Here is a 17,331-nt window from a genome sequence, read left to right as displayed (position 1 = left end):
TCTATGACAATTAATGTTGTTGTTTTTTATCTTTGCTTTGTATCCATTGTAAATAACGGAATAGCCGCTATTTGTATATTTTTAAGTACACAATTATTTAAGATATTTGAATTAAACTACACAAAAATTCTATTTTAAAAAAATCTACAAAAAATATACCAAATTCAAAATTTCTTAATTTTTTTCGTTTATAACTAATCTATTACATTTTTCGTAATAACATTTGCAACCCTGTCAAGTTGATGAGAGAAAAGTGACTACATTTTATTAGTTCTCTGGAGAGAGCCGGTAGCTGTCATTTTCAACAAGAAAAAAATTTAGATAAGAACTACGAAACGCCTGCACAAAGGCAATTGCAAAACTTAATAAATAAAAAATGTACGTGCTTAATTCTTTTATTCTGTGACGAGCAACAAGGTGTGAACATTTGTTTAACCGCGATACGCGCGTAATTATTGTGCACAAATGAATTGAAATTGCTTCCGAGAAGAATAAAAGGCAACGAGTTCCAACTTTATATACAACAAAATTTCAACATTTGTTTGCGCATTTATCAATTAAAAATTGTGAAATTTTATAAAATTTATATTATATACTGTTCAGTGCACATTTAACTAAGAATACTATAAAAATGGATACATTAACCGTGATGAAAGTGTGTTGTATCGGTGCTGGATACGTTGGTGGCCCAACTTGTGCGGTAATGGCGCTCAAGTGTCCCGATATACAGGTCACAGTAGTGGATAGAAGTTCCGAACGAATAGCGCAATGGAATTCAGAAAAATTGCCAATTTATGAAGTAAGTGTTTTTGAATAAAATGATTTCATTTAAGAAACAAAAAACTATTTTTTAACAATATAAAATTGAGCTAAGTTTTGCGGCATGTATTCTACAAGGAAAACAATTCTGTACATTTGTAAAAAAAAACGCGAAATGAAAAACCTGTTGTGCGTGATTCAAATCTTACTAAGTGCCACACTCAGCATCTCTTTAATTTTTGGTTGTCTGTCGTAATAAACGCTTATTTACAGTAAGGTCAATGTCACGGGAGCATGTGTTTTGCTTTTATATTAAGTGTTACATACATACATACTATAAATATAAACTATAAATAAATTGATTTACGGAATAATTGATTCACTCAAACTAATATAACTTAACTATGGTAAATTTATAGCCTGCTTAATATAATTATTGCTTATCTGTTACCTCAATAACCAAGTGAGTTTCCTAATTTATCAATTTAATTTAAGGTTTCGTTTGAAATACGTTGCTAATAAACTTCATTTTCAGAATTGATTTTTTAAAATGTACTTGTGAAGTTAAAGGCTTGTGTTAATCTATTATTATAAAATTTTATCTATAGAACTAAAACTAACTGTTATCTTTTCCAATTCAGGAAATATACATATGTATATTGTTTACGATTTTCGCGTGCTCTATAATTACAGGAAAATATCTAATTAGTGCAAAAATGTTAATATATCATGAAAATGCATTTTTTAGAGTTACCTTTTAATCTAGCTTGGAAACTGCTGTTCCCATTAGAATAGACATCTAAAATTAGTTATTTTTAAGAAAAAAATCTAAAAGTTTAAATATATCTTTACGTTCATAAACTAATATGTATTTATATATGTATCTCAAATATTAACACAAACTATGCATATCTAGTTCGCAAGTGCTTAAATTTGTAGGTGCTCTTTTAAGTAGTTTTCTTTCCCAAACTTCTAAAGCACTCACCTAGTTAACTTTTAAGTCTTCAAATTATTTTTCCTTCTTATTTGCATATTAACTGTATAGAACGTGCATTGAATTTATAACAAAACATAGAATACTTAGAGATAAACAATTCCTAAACACGTATACTTCTAGAGCACCGGCGAGCAAATATACGAAAATAAGAAGCTTAATAAAATAAACTTTTCTCAGTTTGCAAGAATTGGTTAAATGTGAAATATTTATCGTGATCAATAGAACGTTAGGCGAGATTTATGCCGAAAATTTTAAATCTTTTATGTTGAACATATGTAGGTACACAGAAAATATGTATTTATGGATGTATAAACAATTCAAGTTCTTCAAGCACATGTGCTCGAAAGAGTCAATGAACTATAAAAAGTGCAATCATTTGCGCATGTACATACATATTTACATATACCATACATGTACATAAATGTAAAGTTTCAACAGCTATGTAGCATGTGTCGACTTTTAGATAAAAAGAAATCTGCAAGTCAGAATTTCGTAACTTATTAATTTTTTTTTGTCATAGTTAAAAGCACTCCCTTGAAAACGTACGTGTAGGTATGTATGTACAATCTAAGATCATTGAGATATGTACGATAATTTTTGTGCAATGTTTACTTTTATGTACGGATCTCCTTTTCTGTAAATAAAAAAATAATAATATTATGCCTTTCTTGTGATGTACAGAATAATACATTAAAAGATAGCATTAGCTTTAAAGTTTTTATTTTTTTTATAAAAAAATTATTTTTAATAAAAGATAGCATTATCGTTAAAGTTATTAATTTTTTTTATACATTCCTAACATATTCTAGAGTTTTTAATTGTTTGAAGTGTATAAAATTATATTTTTTTGTCTTGCTGTGGAGTTTGAAAACAAATTAAGCAAAAATAAAACATATTCATATTATGCATGAGTTCGTTTTCAAAAATAGCAGAGAATATTAACTTCTTGTAATGGTTAAATTTCCGCTCTTGGAAGTGGCAAATAAAGAAACGAAATAACAAAAATAAAAATGATGTAAATCAATAAAAATAATTACTTTACAATAATAATGTATGTATGTATGTATATAAGTGACACCAAACATAGCCTTTAACTCGGCCTTGAAGCACGTCATACTTAATAGTTGATCATCAATATTTCATTGAAGTCATCAATGTCATTTATATATATGTACATACATATGTAGTATATATTCATTTGTAAACTACTTGTGTGTGTAAAATTATTAAACAAATAAATGTACATGCAGAGATGTATGTATGTAAGTGTGGGCTAAAAGTACCCAAGTTAAAAGTACTCAAGTGCTGCAGTATCTTCTCAACATAAAACTTTTTTTATAGTAAAGCGACTTATGCAATATGAAATTTTTAATTATATTCAATATAATACCTAATATATACGTATGTACATATGTACACTTTCATGTTTAATACAAGTTTCATTTTTTAATTACAATATTGTGAACCCCCACAAACCACCAAATTTTATTAAAGACTACCTATGTGTATGGTTAGAACACTTTTTCATAAAATGATTGCGTGGACATTAAAGCAAACTGCTAAATTTTAATAGTGTTGACACAACTGTTTTATTACGTCCACAATTCTTTTGCTATATATTCTAATATTCTTATGAATACCAGTACATACATATATATGGAAGTGTTAACGTAGTTTTAATTCTTTTATTTTCCGTATTGTTTTACGACATATATGTACATATGTATCCGTGTTACCATCGAACAACGGAAGTACACCAAGCTAGATGACAAGTCAACAGAACACAATGAAATCAATTACCTCATATTGTTGTAACAAAATTTCATTAAATCATACCGTCCTAGAGTTTTTAGGTTAAGTCCAACTTTAAATTTACTCGAGATTCAAATGTTTGTTTGTAGGTCATGGTTATCCTTAGAACAATTCCTTACCAAGTGTGTATTACAAATTGTTCATTTTAATTAATGTATTAAATAGGTCTATATTCGCACCGAAATCCTAACCTAATTCAATAAAAATGTCTTGCAATCGTATTATTGTGCTTAATGTATAAATATTTGGTTATTATCTATCATTTTGGCACTTAAATGCCATGGAAATTGATAATAAAACAAATACATACACATGTGGACTTATGTAATCGAAACTATAATCTATTAAAACGTTTTTAATTGGTTCTTCTCTTTTCAAATAAGGCATCAGTTCATTCTTAATATCTTTTTTAAATGCCTTAAAGTTTAATCTCTCAAATATGTGTATTATGGATCAAGGTAAAGGAATTAAATACCCCAACTGGATTAATTAAATGTGCATTAACGATATTGTGCAAAGTAAATTTAAATATTTAAAAAAGTATTACTATAAAAAATTAAAAAATTGTATTACTCTAATAAGCAAGAGTTATATGCAGATATTTGACTACGTGGAATGGAATTGTTCATGCAAGTAGTCATAGCTTTGTGTTTTTCTAAAATTCGTGCAAGTATATATAATTTATCATATGTATGTATGTATGTTTGTGTTAGATTGATATATACACGCTAATCGCTTATACATTCCCCTGCTTAAAATGTGGATACTGACATATTTATGTACATGTGTATTTTAAAAGATACTAAACATATTAAAGTAGTCGGTACGAAGTCATAATTTGCTTATAAATCCGCTTTATATATGTATATATAGATGTACATCCATACATCTGTAGCAGGAGCAGTTGCAATCCATTTCCGGTGTAGGTCTGTCACCTCATTCACAAAATTCAGCATATACAATTTATTATACAAGAAAGGAAATTAATTATGTTTTTTAAATTTTTGTAATCCTGCCCAAATGTTATTTCATATATGTAAATATGTATGCATGTATATTCAAATATTAAACCTATTAAAACTGAGTGCTATATCGAATCCAGCTAAATTTACAGCAGTGCTGTGGCTGCCTTATCACAGAGCCGTTTCTCTAATTACGCACACATTTCCGCTTTCGTCTGCTTTGAATATGTGCTGCAGACTACAAACCTACATTATCAAGCGTTTCTTTGCTATTGCTTTATCTTTTCATTATTTTGATTTCATACATTTCTCTACAAGTACACTGTTTACTTAAGCGCTTTACTGCAGGAAAAAGTACTCAGTTAATTCTTTTACGAAGCGTTTCACTTGAAATAATTCCACATGGTCACTTCCTAAACGTATCTCGAAGTACACGTTCACACACAAACACACACTAATACAAGCTTGGTATGTAGATGTTAGTACATTGGAGCGTTCTTAGTCAGCACAAACCGAAAATGTACCTTTCATGAAGTATTTTATCTTCACCTGAAATTGTTTACTGCAAACATATGCATATGTATGTGTGTACTTGCTAAAGTTAGACAGAAAAGCTTATAAAGTTGTTATATTGTACACAATGGCATTTGGCTGTATGGAGAATATTATTTAGTAACGACTTCGTGCGGATATTCGCATTCATAATATCTGCTACAACTAAATATGCAATTTAATTTTACGCAAAGAATATGCACATATATATATATTTACGTGTGTATATACATGTAATTATATAAATTTTCTTATGCCAATAATACATTTCATTTGCACACATTCTTTACTATAAGAAACCCAAAAGATCACCCACCACTCGGCGCCTCTGCTGCCCAACACCCTGTATGAGCACAAATCATGGGCAGACGTGTGGCGTTATAACCACTTATGAATTTGTTTGATTTTTTTCACGCAACAATTCATTTATATTTCCGACACGTTTCCGTTATTGTTAATTGAACTTCATTGGTATGTTTGGCTGTGTGCGCGTCAATTCAGATTTGTTGGCCATTTATTAATAATTTAAAAGCGTAGACTCCTTGACTTTTGTATTTTTATATACAAATATGTGTGTTTGTATGTGGCATTAAAAAAAAAACTTGCACTATTTGTCCCAAAAAGTGTTTGCTTGCGGTTTGTACTGGTTAATTTTGTCTACACATATGTAAATATATATTTAATGTAATAAATAATAAATTATTCTAACCATTTATTGTAATATTAATAGTCAATTAAGCTATTTTAGGAATCAATAAATTTTTACTTTTCAATAAATTTTCATTTAACCAAAAAATAAATAAATTAGAAAAAATCATGAAATTTATTCTTTTTCAGCCTGGCTTAGATGATGTCGTCAAGAAGTGTCGCAATGTTAACCTATTCTTCTCCACTGACATCGAAACTGCCATCAAAGAAGCCGATCTCATATTCATCTCTGTAAATACGCCAACAAAAAACTTCGGCAATGGCAAAGGTGTGTATTTAAGCCTATTAACAAGCACATATTTGATATTAGCATGCATTTATATATATTTATTTATATGTATGTATATAGTATATTAATCATTCATATTTAAATTCGAAGGTCGCGCTGCCGATTTGAAGTATGTTGAGAGTGCTGCGCGCATGATCGCCGAAATCGCGCAATCGAATAAGATCGTCGTGGAGAAGAGTACGGTGCCGGTGCGTGCTGCCGAGAGTATAATGCATATATTGCATGCCAATCAAAGGCCTGGCATACGTTATGATATACTCTCGAATCCCGAATTTCTTGCCGAAGGCACAGCCATTGAAGATCTAGTACATGCCGATCGTGTGCTTATTGGCGGCGAGGAAACGCCGGAGGGACACAAAGCGGTGGAAAAGTTATCGTGGATCTATGAACATTGGATACCGAAGAAGAACATACTCACAACGAACACTTGGAGTTCCGAATTGTCGAAATTGGCGGCAAATGCATTCCTAGCACAACGCATATCGAGCATTAATTCATTGTCGGCTGTGTGCGAAGCAACCGGTGCCGATGTGTCGGAAGTGGCACGTGCGGTCGGTTTGGACTCGCGTATTGGCGCGAAGTTCTTGCAAGCATCGGTGGGCTTTGGTGGTAGTTGCTTTCAGAAGGACATCTTGAATTTGGTATATATATGTGAAGGGCTCAATTTGCCGGAGGTGGCGGCGTATTGGCAACAAGTGATTGACATGAACGAATATCAGAAGTCGCGGTTTTCACAAAAGGTAACACTTGGAATTGTGTTTGGTTTTTGAAAAACACTTATTACACTAATTACAAATTTCAGATTATCGAGAGCCTCTTCAATACCGTCTCCGATAAACGCATTTCAATCTTCGGTTTCGCTTTCAAGAAGAACACCGGCGACACACGTGAAACACCGGCCATAACCGTGTGCAAAACATTACTGGAAGAGGGCGCCAAACTGGACATCTACGATCCCAAAGTAGAGCCCGAGCAAATAATCGACGATCTAACACACCCGTGTGTAACGGAATCGCCGGAAAATGTTAAAAAGGCCGTGCAAATACATAGTGATCCCTATAGCGCGGTGCGTGGCACACATGCGATTGTGCTCTGCACCGAGTGGGATGAATTTGTGGTAAGTTGTCGCAGCACAATTTTTTTTTTTTTTAATATTAAATATAACATCTCTTTTTTCTACGCCCACAGACATTAGATTATAAACGAATTTACCAATCAATGATGAAGCCATCTTATATATTTGACGGACGTAAAATTCTGGATCATGAGAACTTGCAGCAGATCGGTTTCCACGTGCAAACAATTGGCAAACGTTATCAGCGTAACGGTTTAATGCCCTCCTGGGGAACTGTGCCGCAATTGTAGAACGAAGCCAAAAACTTGCAATAAATGAAAACAAGTGAATTGGCGGATAAAATTCATAATTGAAATGCCACATGGCTAAAAACAAAAACGAAGAGAAGAATATTTCTAAATAATTTAAAGTGAAGCCTATATACAGTATTTATTGTTTTGCTGTAACATTTATCTTTGTAAATATTTACTAAATACGTGTGTACATGTATACGTCTAAAAATGTATTTTATATAACACGAAAAAACGTTGTATTAAGCATATTAAGCAAGTTTAAATGCGTCGACGTTTAACGACGACAATGCATACTTCAACCATTCTATACATACCGCCGCATGAAGCGAAGTTAATTATATCATTTCCTGCCAATGGTACTTACATAAACGAATGCAATGTTCTATTGTATTTTATTTACACAAAGGTATTTCGAAAAACATAAAATCATGCATTGAACACGAATTTTTGCGCGTTTTAATTCGTTTTGCCAATAAAAATCGTTGCAATATGTATGAAATTCCAATTATGTATGTGCGCAGTAACTAAGTATATTTTACGATAAACTTGAAATAAAAGTGTAATCAATAATTTAAATTACTTTTGCAATGATATATTGTGTGTGTGTGACTTTTAAAAAGGTATCCTCTTTACAATTTGCCGGTACCAAAGGAAGGAAGTAATTGCTGATAAGCTAAACCACGTTAACAGGTACGACAAATGCTCATTACGTAGGGTGACACGTGTCTGTCCGCCTATGGGACCACTGGGTACGGATGACTCGTAGGTGGCGTCTAACATAATCGGCGATGCGCCAGTTAATGCGCACATTTTTGGTAAATCTCTAAAGGAATGCAATAAAGAAAATAAAAATACTATATAATATTATTTAAATGTAGAGCTCACCTGTACAGAAAAATGCCGCCTTTGTGATCTGGCGAAAATTGTGGTCGGTTTTCACCCATGCGTACCACCCCAGTTAATTCTAACTCAGTTTCAATCTGTCCCGCACTGCGTGTTTCGGGTTTGACTTGCTTTCGCGCCACCCAACCGCGATTGATCAATATTGTTTCACTATAAATAAGTTATTTTAGCGTATAAAAGCTTCCGTAAAAACAAATGGTTATAAGTCTAGCCAAAAAAATAAATGTAATACCATTAAAATGTTCAAAATCTACTTACTCTCTGTCAGCTAATTTAAAAGGTGTTATCACAAGGTAGCCGTTGCCCGTATCACGCTGTGAGAATAAGCCGCCAGCGGTTTCACCGCCGTCGGGACGTATAAATGAGCGGGGTCCCATTAGCATTTCCTTTTCATGCAAGAATTTCCCACGTACAGTAACCAAACGATACTCCATGCCAGACAATTCAGTCAGGCTGAAACAAAATAAATAAGATAGTTCATTTAATCTAATTATATTTATTTATTTTTTAATTGTAAAAATTACTTTTCCGGTAATGGTACTGGTGCCATTTGCGTTTGTTGTTCCAAATCCTTGATTAATTGTTCTTTCCATGCTTTACGTTTCACTTGCCAACATCCTAGACCAAATGTGGAAACTGGCGCTAGCTGATAATATGAAATAATTTTAGTTTTTCTATGTTTATGTTCTATGACATAATAACACTTAGTTTTATTTATATAAAGACGATAATATTCTGAATATTTCTAACTTACTAACAAAAACCAGCCTAGAGGCGTTATTTTTTTGTTACCCTCATATCGCACGGTAGATGTTCCGTTTCCTCGGGCATATTGCCATCTCTGACGTCCCGTTGAAAACAATCTGAATGTAGGTGGCTTCTCCCCAACATTTGCTATTAGTTTAATTGGTGTAGATCCAAAATTTATTGTCGTTTTAACCACTCTTAACATTTTAATTATTTTTATTGCACAACATATGTAAAATAAATATTTGTTTCCATGTAGTTGCAATCGCCGGTATCACAATCAGCTGTTTATGATGTTGTAGTTACCAAGGAATTAAAAATAAATAAATGTTTAATACAGATGCGATAAAATGTCTTTCAACTAATTATTATAACAAAATGAACATGTAAATGCATTACTTAATCCTATTTGAATATTGATTAATTTTTGCTTATTTAAACTATATGGTACTATTTTATAAAATTTCAATCAGCAGAGATGGGAACAGAATTAGCGCCAACATTTAGTATAAAAAGTATAGACGCCTTGTTAAGGCAAATATTATAATTAAACTGTTCACATCAGTAGTATATTAGATACAGCTGTTTCATTCATAAACCATTTACCAAATTTGACATACGGATTTACATGTTTTTGCCGGCATTTTACTGAGCTAATTCTAAACAACTTTATATACATTAAATCAAAATTAATATTTATTTATCGTGTAAAAATGCGCTTGGTTATACTGTACGGTAGTCAAACAGGCACAGCCCAAAGTGTGGCTGAGCAAATTTGGCGCGAATCAAAAACCTGGGGTTTTAGTGGCCCAGTACTACCATTGGATGAATATCCAGTAGAGCAATTGATTGAGGAGAAATTGGCAATTTTTGTCGTAGCCACCACAGGCAACGGTGATGAACCTGATAATATGCGCAAAACGTGGAAATTTTTATTACGACGTAGCTTAGCAGGGGATTCACTGCAAAACCTGCAATTTGCTTGTTTAGGATTAGGTGATTCCAGCTATGCTAAATTTAATTTTGCAGCGAAAAAATTAAACAAACGTCTGATACAACTGGGTGGTACTATGATCCAGCCCATAGGCCTCTGTGATGATCAGCATGATCATGGACTTAGTGCTACCGCACTGCCTTGGATTTCTGAGCTTTGGAATAATTTTAAGATATCGCTACCATTTAATGTTTTGAAGAAAAATGGCAATTCAAAGAACATTTTTAAATGGCGTTTGAATTGTCTTGCCCAGGAAACTCCATTGGTAGATGAGGCTAAGTTGAAATGGCCATTAAACAGTGAAGCTATATGTTTTACCTTAAAGGAAAATCGCCGAACCACTGATGTAGGTCATTTCCAAGATGTACGTTTTCTCAGTTTCGAATTTCCGTCTAATGTTAAATGGAATGCTGGCGATGTATTAGATCTACGACCTACTAATTCCGATGAACAAGTACAAACATTTTTCGAATTAGTCAAAGAACATAATTTGGAATTTAACGAAAATACGGTAGTGAAGCTAGAAACTGTGTACGACGATATGCCAGTGCCTTTGGCTTACGCGCATCCTGTGAATATCGGTATGTTAGCCAAGTATATTTGGGATTTGAGCGCTTGTCCAAACCAGCGTGCATTTGAACTGCTGTCGTTGAATTGTGAAGATGAAATGGAAAAGGAAAAATTGGAGGAATTCGCCTCAATTGAGGGTTTAGATGACCTTATAAATTACGTGAATCGCCCAAGACGTACAATATTAGAAGTTTTACAAGACTTCCGGTACAGTACTTCAAAATTGAAACTCTCAATTTTGTTTGAAATGTTCACTGTCATACAACCACGTAGTTTTTCCATTGCTTCAATGCCGTCAACAACTTCACTTGATCTTCTTGTAGCAGTGGTTGAGTATAAAACAAAAATGTCAACGCCACGACTTGGACTTTGTTCAAATTGGTTAAAATCATTGCCTATTGGAAGTACTGTACTTGGTGTCATTAAAAACGGTACAATGACTTTGCCTACCGAGCTGGCAACACCAATCATAATGATAGGTCCAGGTACAGGCATTGCACCTTTTCGGAGTGTAATACAATATAGAAAGGAACAACAAAAAAGTGGCGCCAAAATCGGCGATTTGATTGTTTTCTTCGGTTGCCGAAATAAGACGAAGGACTATCACTTTGTTGATGATTTTACCACTTGGCAAAACGAGACATCTTGTGAAGTGTTTGTAGCATTTTCACGTGATCAAGAAAACAAAGTGTACGTTCAACATTTAATAACCAAAGAAAAAGACCGACTTAGTGAATTAATTTTGAAGAAAATGGCTGTGATATTAATTGCTGGCTCTTCGAACAATATGCCCAAAGCGGTACGTGAAGCGTTTATTGAAGTGCTGGATGGAGATGAGGAATATTTGGAACGCATGATTAAATGCCGGAGATATCAAGAGGAGACATGGTCATAAAATAACATAATAGGAAATGGTTAGTACAATTTTACTTTATGTAAACTAATTTACCAAATAAACAAAGTGTATACATTTTGAAACATTTGTATAATTGTAAATATTGAGCATGCGTTTATAGGCTAATACAGTAGTGATCAATTCTTAAAAGGCACAGTCAACAGTAGCTCTCTCTAGCAATATTTTATATTCAATTAAAAACTCGATACTCAAGGCACATTACAAATATTCATCAAATAATTTTTCCGATGTTGTGCGGCAGAAAGGACAATAACCTTTCTGTAACACCTGCAGCTCAAAGTCCTCGGAATAAAATACCTGAAAAAATGCATCATTAAAAACAAACTGTGAAAATGTATGTCCATATGTATATCGGGTTTTTGGTACCTACCAGTAAACATTCCGGACAAAATGTCACTTGTAGATCCGGTAATATATTGCGGTAGTATACATTTTTCAGATTATTTTCACGACGTTTAACTATCAAAATGTGGCTTGGATCGATCGCACGCAATGCATTGCGATCCAGACTTAGCGGCAAAGCGCTGGCAACATCCTGTTTTTATAAAATTTTCATATTAGTGCAATTCAACAGTAATATATATGTATGTGTATGCTTACTTCGCTAAAAGGGTCACCTTCCTCCGCTGGTTTTGGTGGCGCAAGTAGCAGACGTTCTGCCTCCGCGTCATTTATATCGACCTCTGGATGGAATTGCACCAATGGTAATATTTCTAAAATAAAAATTATAAAATCAACATCTACATGTTGAAGTGGCTCGTAATAAATACCCTGTGGACTTACCAAATGAAATAAATGAAAAAATATAATCCTGTTTGCAGGTCGGACAGTTATTCCCATTCAAATGTTGACTGTAATTTGAGCATTTATAACAGAGCGGCAACAGTTCCTCCGGATCATTAAAGCCGCTCTTGCATGCCTTACTATTCAGATAGTTGATCTACAAGTAAATAAGTAGATTCTGTGTAGATAACTTGAGTAATTGGAGAAACAGTAACTCACGTCAATTTGCTCCTGTACGCCCGCCGGCGGTTTAAGCGATTGCAAACGCTTATTTACAACCAAGCATAATTTATTGGCCTGCAATAATTTGGCCTGTTTTGCCAACGTAAATAGAACAGCGCTGGAGACAATAAATGTTTGAGAAATATTCTTGCAATTTTGTTGGAAGAAAGTATTACTTACAATAAGCTAACTCCCTTCGGTGTGCCTTTGTACTCCACCTCGTTCAATATAAAACGACTAACATTGAATAAACTAACCGGTGAATATGTTGTAAACGGTTCCTTCATATAATTAAATATTATGCTGTAAGCATAGTAAACTTTAGCGATGCGCAAATGACTTTGGTACTCCTTGAAATGGTGATCTGTAGGCGTTTGTTCGCTAATAAAAAATAATAATATTTTAATAAAAAAATCTTGAGCTTGAAATGTTGTTATATTTACTCCTTCTTATAATAGATGTCTAGATATTGCTTGGAAAGCAGCCAATAGAAGTAGCTGGCATCTAAGAAGCGTTCCTCCTCAATAGCCGAGGTGCTTAGCTGCTTTAGCAAACGATTAGCATCCTTTAGGCGACCCGCCTTCAAGTAGGCTACATAATATAACGAAAATACTCTTTCAAAATACTTAAATAAGCAATAAATATACAAGATACTAACCTTCATGTGCCTCAATAAATTTATCTGACTCGGCAAGCCATTGTGCGTGTTGATAATTCACTGTAGGCAACATTTCGGGTATATTCTCAGCGAGTCTGAAAGCTTCAGCCCAATCACGTGCTTCAACATGCAATTGGATTACTTGTGCCTCATCGCCGAGCTTCTTAAAAATTTCCGCTGCCAACGGCAATGCTTTTAAGCGTTTCAAATTGAATGCAACCGACTCCAAAGGAGTTCTCTCGCTCAAACTTAGACGGCGGCCGATATCATATAAACTGCAAATAAATTTGAAATCATGAATATAAGTTGGCCCGTCGAACTGAATGGGAATACTTACATATCTGCCCAACCCTGCTCTGCCACAATATCGATCGCTCTTTGATGTTCCCCAGCTGATAACAGCAGTTCGGCGGCAGCGCGTGGCTCCTTCACAGAGTACGCCCACTCGGCACGTTTCTTCACCAACTCACGTTTGGCTTCATCCGAGCCGTCCTTGATGAATTCTTGTGCCAGATCGAACATACGTAAATCTGTGTACATTTCCAAGGCACGCATAGGCTGATTGCATTTTTGAAAAAGACGTGAAGCTTCCTTGTATTTCCCTGCATATGCACAGCTTTCACCCTGCAGCACCTCTTTTGGTACTTCGCCGCGCTTCTGCTTTTCGCATAACTCATCAATGAATTGTAACCAAGGCAGATTACGCACTTTCACATATGCGTCACGCGCGATATTTAGATGCAATGCTTCTAATGCCGACTGCGCCAGACCTTCCCAATCGGCTGTGGTCACTCCTAGGCAGGCAACTTGATAGGCCTCACTGCAAAAGAATTTTTAATTCTACATTCAAATTTGAGATTGAGATATTCCACGATTGAATTTACTCAAAAAGACCCGCTTCAACGAATTGCCACATTGTTGCACCCAATGCTAGCGGTATGTTGTGCATAACGTTGCCCCGCAAACAGAAAGCTGTGGCCCCACAAAGACCCACAACTACACCTAACATATTCTGTGGTCCTCGTGGCGGCAGACTGCCAACGCGTATGCTTAGGCCACCGATAGTATGCGTGTAGCAAAGCATTGAGTCTAGGTGTGTATTCCAAGTGACTGAGTTTACACCAGTGTCCTTCAAATGTATGTCAAACTTAGAAATTGTTGCCATTTCAAGTTAAACTTGTACGAACCTGATAAAGCAGAGTATCAGTCACAATATCCCGAACGACTAGACGTCCGGTGTCATCCACTACAGCAATTTTTGTGCGATTCGCATTTATATCTAAACAACGCACGGCTGACACAACGCTGGTAATCATGAGCGGCAACGAGTTGTCCAAGAATATACGAAATACCTACGAATTATAAGTATAGAGTATAGTGATTTAGTAGTAAATGCAATAAAACTAACCTGTCCACTCTTCAGACCAACCAGTAGTCCTTCTCGTCCTGCTGGCCCGCCAGACACCTTAAAAATAAAATCATAAATATGTAATTTAAAGGAAATAATTTCGAAACTCATCATCCACCACCTTTATATAGCGAATGAAAGAATCCATTATCCAATCCCGTTGCAATATACCATTGAAGTCTAGACATTGTAGACGCTTTTCTTGACACAACACTATATGACGTGCACAAACTACCAGTAGACTACAGTCGAATTTCTTCTGTATTTTTTCCTTGACTTTGTAATGCATCGGCTGTTCCTCACCGGAGCTCAATTCATACAAGACCACCCGCTCTGGCAATTGCACGGCCAAGCGATTCCTATAGATGGCTATCTTGTGTACTAAATCACGACATTTGATGCGCACTTTTTGTCCTGATATTAAATGCTGTATTATGACATCACCCATATTCTCACGAAATGCATAACGCTCGCGATACAAAGCGTGTACAGTACTGGAAACGATGTTAAAACACGCGACTGTGCCATTTTGACATCCGATCGTGTAGGATTGCCCATTTGGATGTATAGCAACAGACCATATCCACGACTTAAATCCTTCGCCGAGTATGCCCAGGCGTACACCTTCCTTGGTAAATAAATGCAGCGAATCCGAACAGCCACTCACTATGCAATATTCTCCACTGGGGAAATAGGTTAAGCAAAGCGGATCGAAACCAAGCGCACGTTCCTTTCCAATCATTTGACCGCTTAGCGTATGAAACGAAAGTGTTTGGCCCCAATCGGCTACACCAATGACATCAGTACTGGTCATGGGACAACACTGCAAGCTGAAGACATTACTACTGGAACCACCTGGACGATCAAAGCGGCCTTTTTCTTCACCTAGCTATATAATTGGAAATGGTGAGTACAGTTATATTTTATTTTACAAATTTATATACTTTGCTTCGAATGGAAACACTGCCGTTAGCTAAACCAAGTATTAAATATTGTCCATCATTGGTCCACGAGCACGAATTGACACGCGTTGAGATCTTATACTTTTGTACGGCTTTCTGATCAGCAGACCAAAAGGCGAAGTCACTGTGAGAGCAAGACGCCAATTGATGTGAGACCGGATTAAAAGCCATGCACTGTACTGAATCATTATGCCTATAAAACAATTAACATTATTCACATTGCCAATTCAGTGGCACTTGAGAGTGCCTACTATGAGAGAGAGTAGGAAGACCTACGAATATTTTAATAAGCCCTCCAGTTGCGGTGTCCACACAATTACAGTTTTGTCCACAGCACCACTGGCAAACTTTTTACCATCGCGGGCGTAAGCAACACAATTGACCACATCTTTGTGCGCTTTTAGTGTATTCAATAAGGTGCCATCGGGATCATAAATAAGCACACGTTCGCCAGCTGCAACCACTAGTTGCTTGCCTTCCGGGTGATAACATAGCGAATGTACACTATTTCAAAAGTTGTGTTCAAAAGAATTTAATATTATTTTTTTACTTTAAGTAGAATGTATTGCTGATCATGTTGTATGCTACAAACCTGACTTGGTCATCTTTTGTGTTGGGAAATTCAATCTTTTGCACCCATTTCAGCACACCACGCATTTTTAGCCTTTGCAAATCTTAGTATATGAAGAGTAACTTCAAACAAGTTCTTTTGTGTTTTTAAAACTTTATTTTATGTTTTGCTCCAGTTAGGATAACATTTTATTTTTGTTTACAAAATTTAGTTACTATGTTGCTTAGCAACCAAGTTGCTTCTACCTGCATATACATACCTACATATATTTTATTTCGTACATATATACATACATAGCAAAGACATAGTGATGCCGAGTTGTGTGCAGATATTCGGTTACTTTATTAATGAGTATTCATAATTTTGTGCAGAAGCTAAGGCAAATTCAAACCGCTTCATAGCGCCAGCTAAAAACTAAAGTAAAAATTAATAAAAATGCGCAACGAACGCATTCGTTTAAATTTAAACTACTGAAACAAATGACTAGTCAGATGCAGTCGTTATGAGGCTTCCACATATTATTTATTAGCCGTTCCCATAATTTTATTATTTATTCTCTTTATTCTGTGTAATAACAAATTAAATTTATGTATTTGCATACTCATATCGTCGCAAAGCGGTATTCACAAACACAAGTAGCTAAAATGTACCGAATATCGTATTTGTTTAAAACTTACATCACTAACTAATGAACGTATGTAGCTCTTCATACATATTTATACATAAGCATATACATACATACATATGGGTATACATATACGTGGAAATAATAGCCATATGTATGTATGATGTGTATGGTTGTAAATAGAAATTGGCGGAAAGAAGCTCCCAGCCGGCAAATTTTATCAACTATACGTGTGCGTATGTACTCGTATACATATCTATATGCCGCTGGAAGCAAATCGACAATATTTTTCGCGATTATAATTGCATAATAAAAATGAAAAGAAAATGTTGTTTTCACATTTTACTATATTACCGCATTTAAAAATATGGAAAATTTGATTTAGGTCTCTTTGTATTTCAAACGTTTCAAAAAATAAATGCGCTGCTACCCGCCTTTTTCTCTTTCAGAAAGTACAGCATGCGTGTACTTTCATACGTATATTTGTATATACCTTTATACATATAAATATGTTTGGAAACGTGA

The 17,331-nt window shown here is 34.8% G+C and overlaps 4 protein-coding genes across 4 annotated transcripts; 2 read left to right on the top strand and 2 right to left on the bottom strand.

Moving 5' to 3' along the window:
* Nucleotides 1-309: 309 nt before the first annotated feature.
* On the top strand, nt 310-8,023 carry LOC105221075 (UDP-glucose 6-dehydrogenase). Its single transcript, XM_011197736.3, has 5 exons — nt 310-799; nt 5,920-6,058; nt 6,170-6,819; nt 6,882-7,196; nt 7,268-8,023. The coding sequence occupies exons 1-5, from the start codon at nt 632-634 to the stop codon at nt 7,442-7,444; spliced, it is 1,449 nt and encodes a 482-aa protein (XP_011196038.2). The 5' UTR covers nt 310-631; the 3' UTR covers nt 7,445-8,023.
* On the bottom strand, nt 7,821-9,388 carry LOC105221073 (SURF1-like protein). The gene is made up of 5 exons (XM_011197735.3): nt 9,105-9,388; nt 8,875-8,996; nt 8,609-8,803; nt 8,333-8,500; nt 7,821-8,270 (listed from the first exon to the last, which is right to left on the bottom strand). The coding sequence occupies exons 1-5, from the start codon at nt 9,300-9,302 to the stop codon at nt 8,060-8,062; spliced, it is 894 nt and encodes a 297-aa protein (XP_011196037.2). The 5' UTR covers nt 9,303-9,388; the 3' UTR covers nt 7,821-8,059.
* Nucleotides 9,389-9,671: 283 nt separating this feature from the next.
* On the top strand, nt 9,672-11,556 carry LOC105221077 (NADPH-dependent diflavin oxidoreductase 1). Its single transcript, XM_011197738.3, has one exon. It carries the CDS (start codon nt 9,811-9,813, stop codon nt 11,554-11,556), a length of 1,746 nt encoding a protein of 581 aa, XP_011196040.2. The 5' UTR covers nt 9,672-9,810.
* An 18-nt stretch (nt 11,557-11,574) lies between these two features.
* Nucleotides 11,575-16,448, bottom strand: LOC105221076 (intraflagellar transport protein 122 homolog). Its single transcript, XM_011197737.3, has 16 exons — nt 16,203-16,448; nt 15,887-16,114; nt 15,593-15,803; nt 14,770-15,537; nt 14,649-14,705; nt 14,428-14,592; nt 14,125-14,369; nt 13,578-14,060; nt 13,241-13,515; nt 13,026-13,173; nt 12,763-12,963; nt 12,580-12,700; nt 12,361-12,517; nt 12,178-12,290; nt 11,948-12,112; nt 11,575-11,874 (listed from the first exon to the last, which is right to left on the bottom strand). The coding sequence occupies exons 1-16, from the start codon at nt 16,265-16,267 to the stop codon at nt 11,776-11,778; spliced, it is 3,501 nt and encodes a 1,166-aa protein (XP_011196039.2). The 5' UTR covers nt 16,268-16,448; the 3' UTR covers nt 11,575-11,775.
* Between the last annotated feature and the right edge of the window lie 883 nt (nt 16,449-17,331).

This window comes from Zeugodacus cucurbitae, chromosome 4, assembly GCF_028554725.1.
Source record: "Zeugodacus cucurbitae isolate PBARC_wt_2022May chromosome 4, idZeuCucr1.2, whole genome shotgun sequence".
Classification (NCBI taxonomy): Eukaryota; Metazoa; Arthropoda; class Insecta; order Diptera; family Tephritidae; genus Zeugodacus; species Zeugodacus cucurbitae.
The sequence above is the reverse complement of the archived record's forward strand: the minus strand, read 5'-3'. Positions and strand labels throughout refer to the sequence as shown.

Coding starts and splice junctions, on each gene's coding strand:
- LOC105221076 (XM_011197737.3), bottom strand. CDS start 16,267: ATGCGTGGTGTGCTGAAATGGGTGCAAAAGATTGAATTTCCCAACACA. Junction 14,370..14,427: donor CTGATACTCTGCTTTATCAG/GTTCGTACAAGT, acceptor ATACATTTGAAG/GACACTGGTGTAAACTCAGT. Junction 13,516..13,577: donor GAGCAGGGTTGGGCAGATAT/GTAAGTATTCCC, acceptor ATTTATTTGCAG/TTTATATGATATCGGCCGCC.
- LOC105221073 (XM_011197735.3), bottom strand. CDS start 9,302: ATGTTAAGAGTGGTTAAAACGACAATAAATTTTGGATCTACACCAATT. Junction 8,997..9,104: donor CTCTAGGCTGGTTTTTGTTA/GTAAGTTAGAAA, acceptor TCATATTATCAG/CTAGCGCCAGTTTCCACATT. Junction 8,501..8,608: donor TTTAAATTAGCTGACAGAGA/GTAAGTAGATTT, acceptor ACTTATTTATAG/TGAAACAATATTGATCAATC.
- LOC105221077 (XM_011197738.3), top strand. CDS start 9,811: ATGCGCTTGGTTATACTGTACGGTAGTCAAACAGGCACAGCCCAAAGT.
- LOC105221075 (XM_011197736.3), top strand. CDS start 632: ATGGATACATTAACCGTGATGAAAGTGTGTTGTATCGGTGCTGGATAC. Junction 6,059..6,169: donor AAACTTCGGCAATGGCAAAG/GTGTGTATTTAA, acceptor TTAAATTCGAAG/GTCGCGCTGCCGATTTGAAG. Junction 6,820..6,881: donor AGTCGCGGTTTTCACAAAAG/GTAACACTTGGA, acceptor TACAAATTTCAG/ATTATCGAGAGCCTCTTCAA.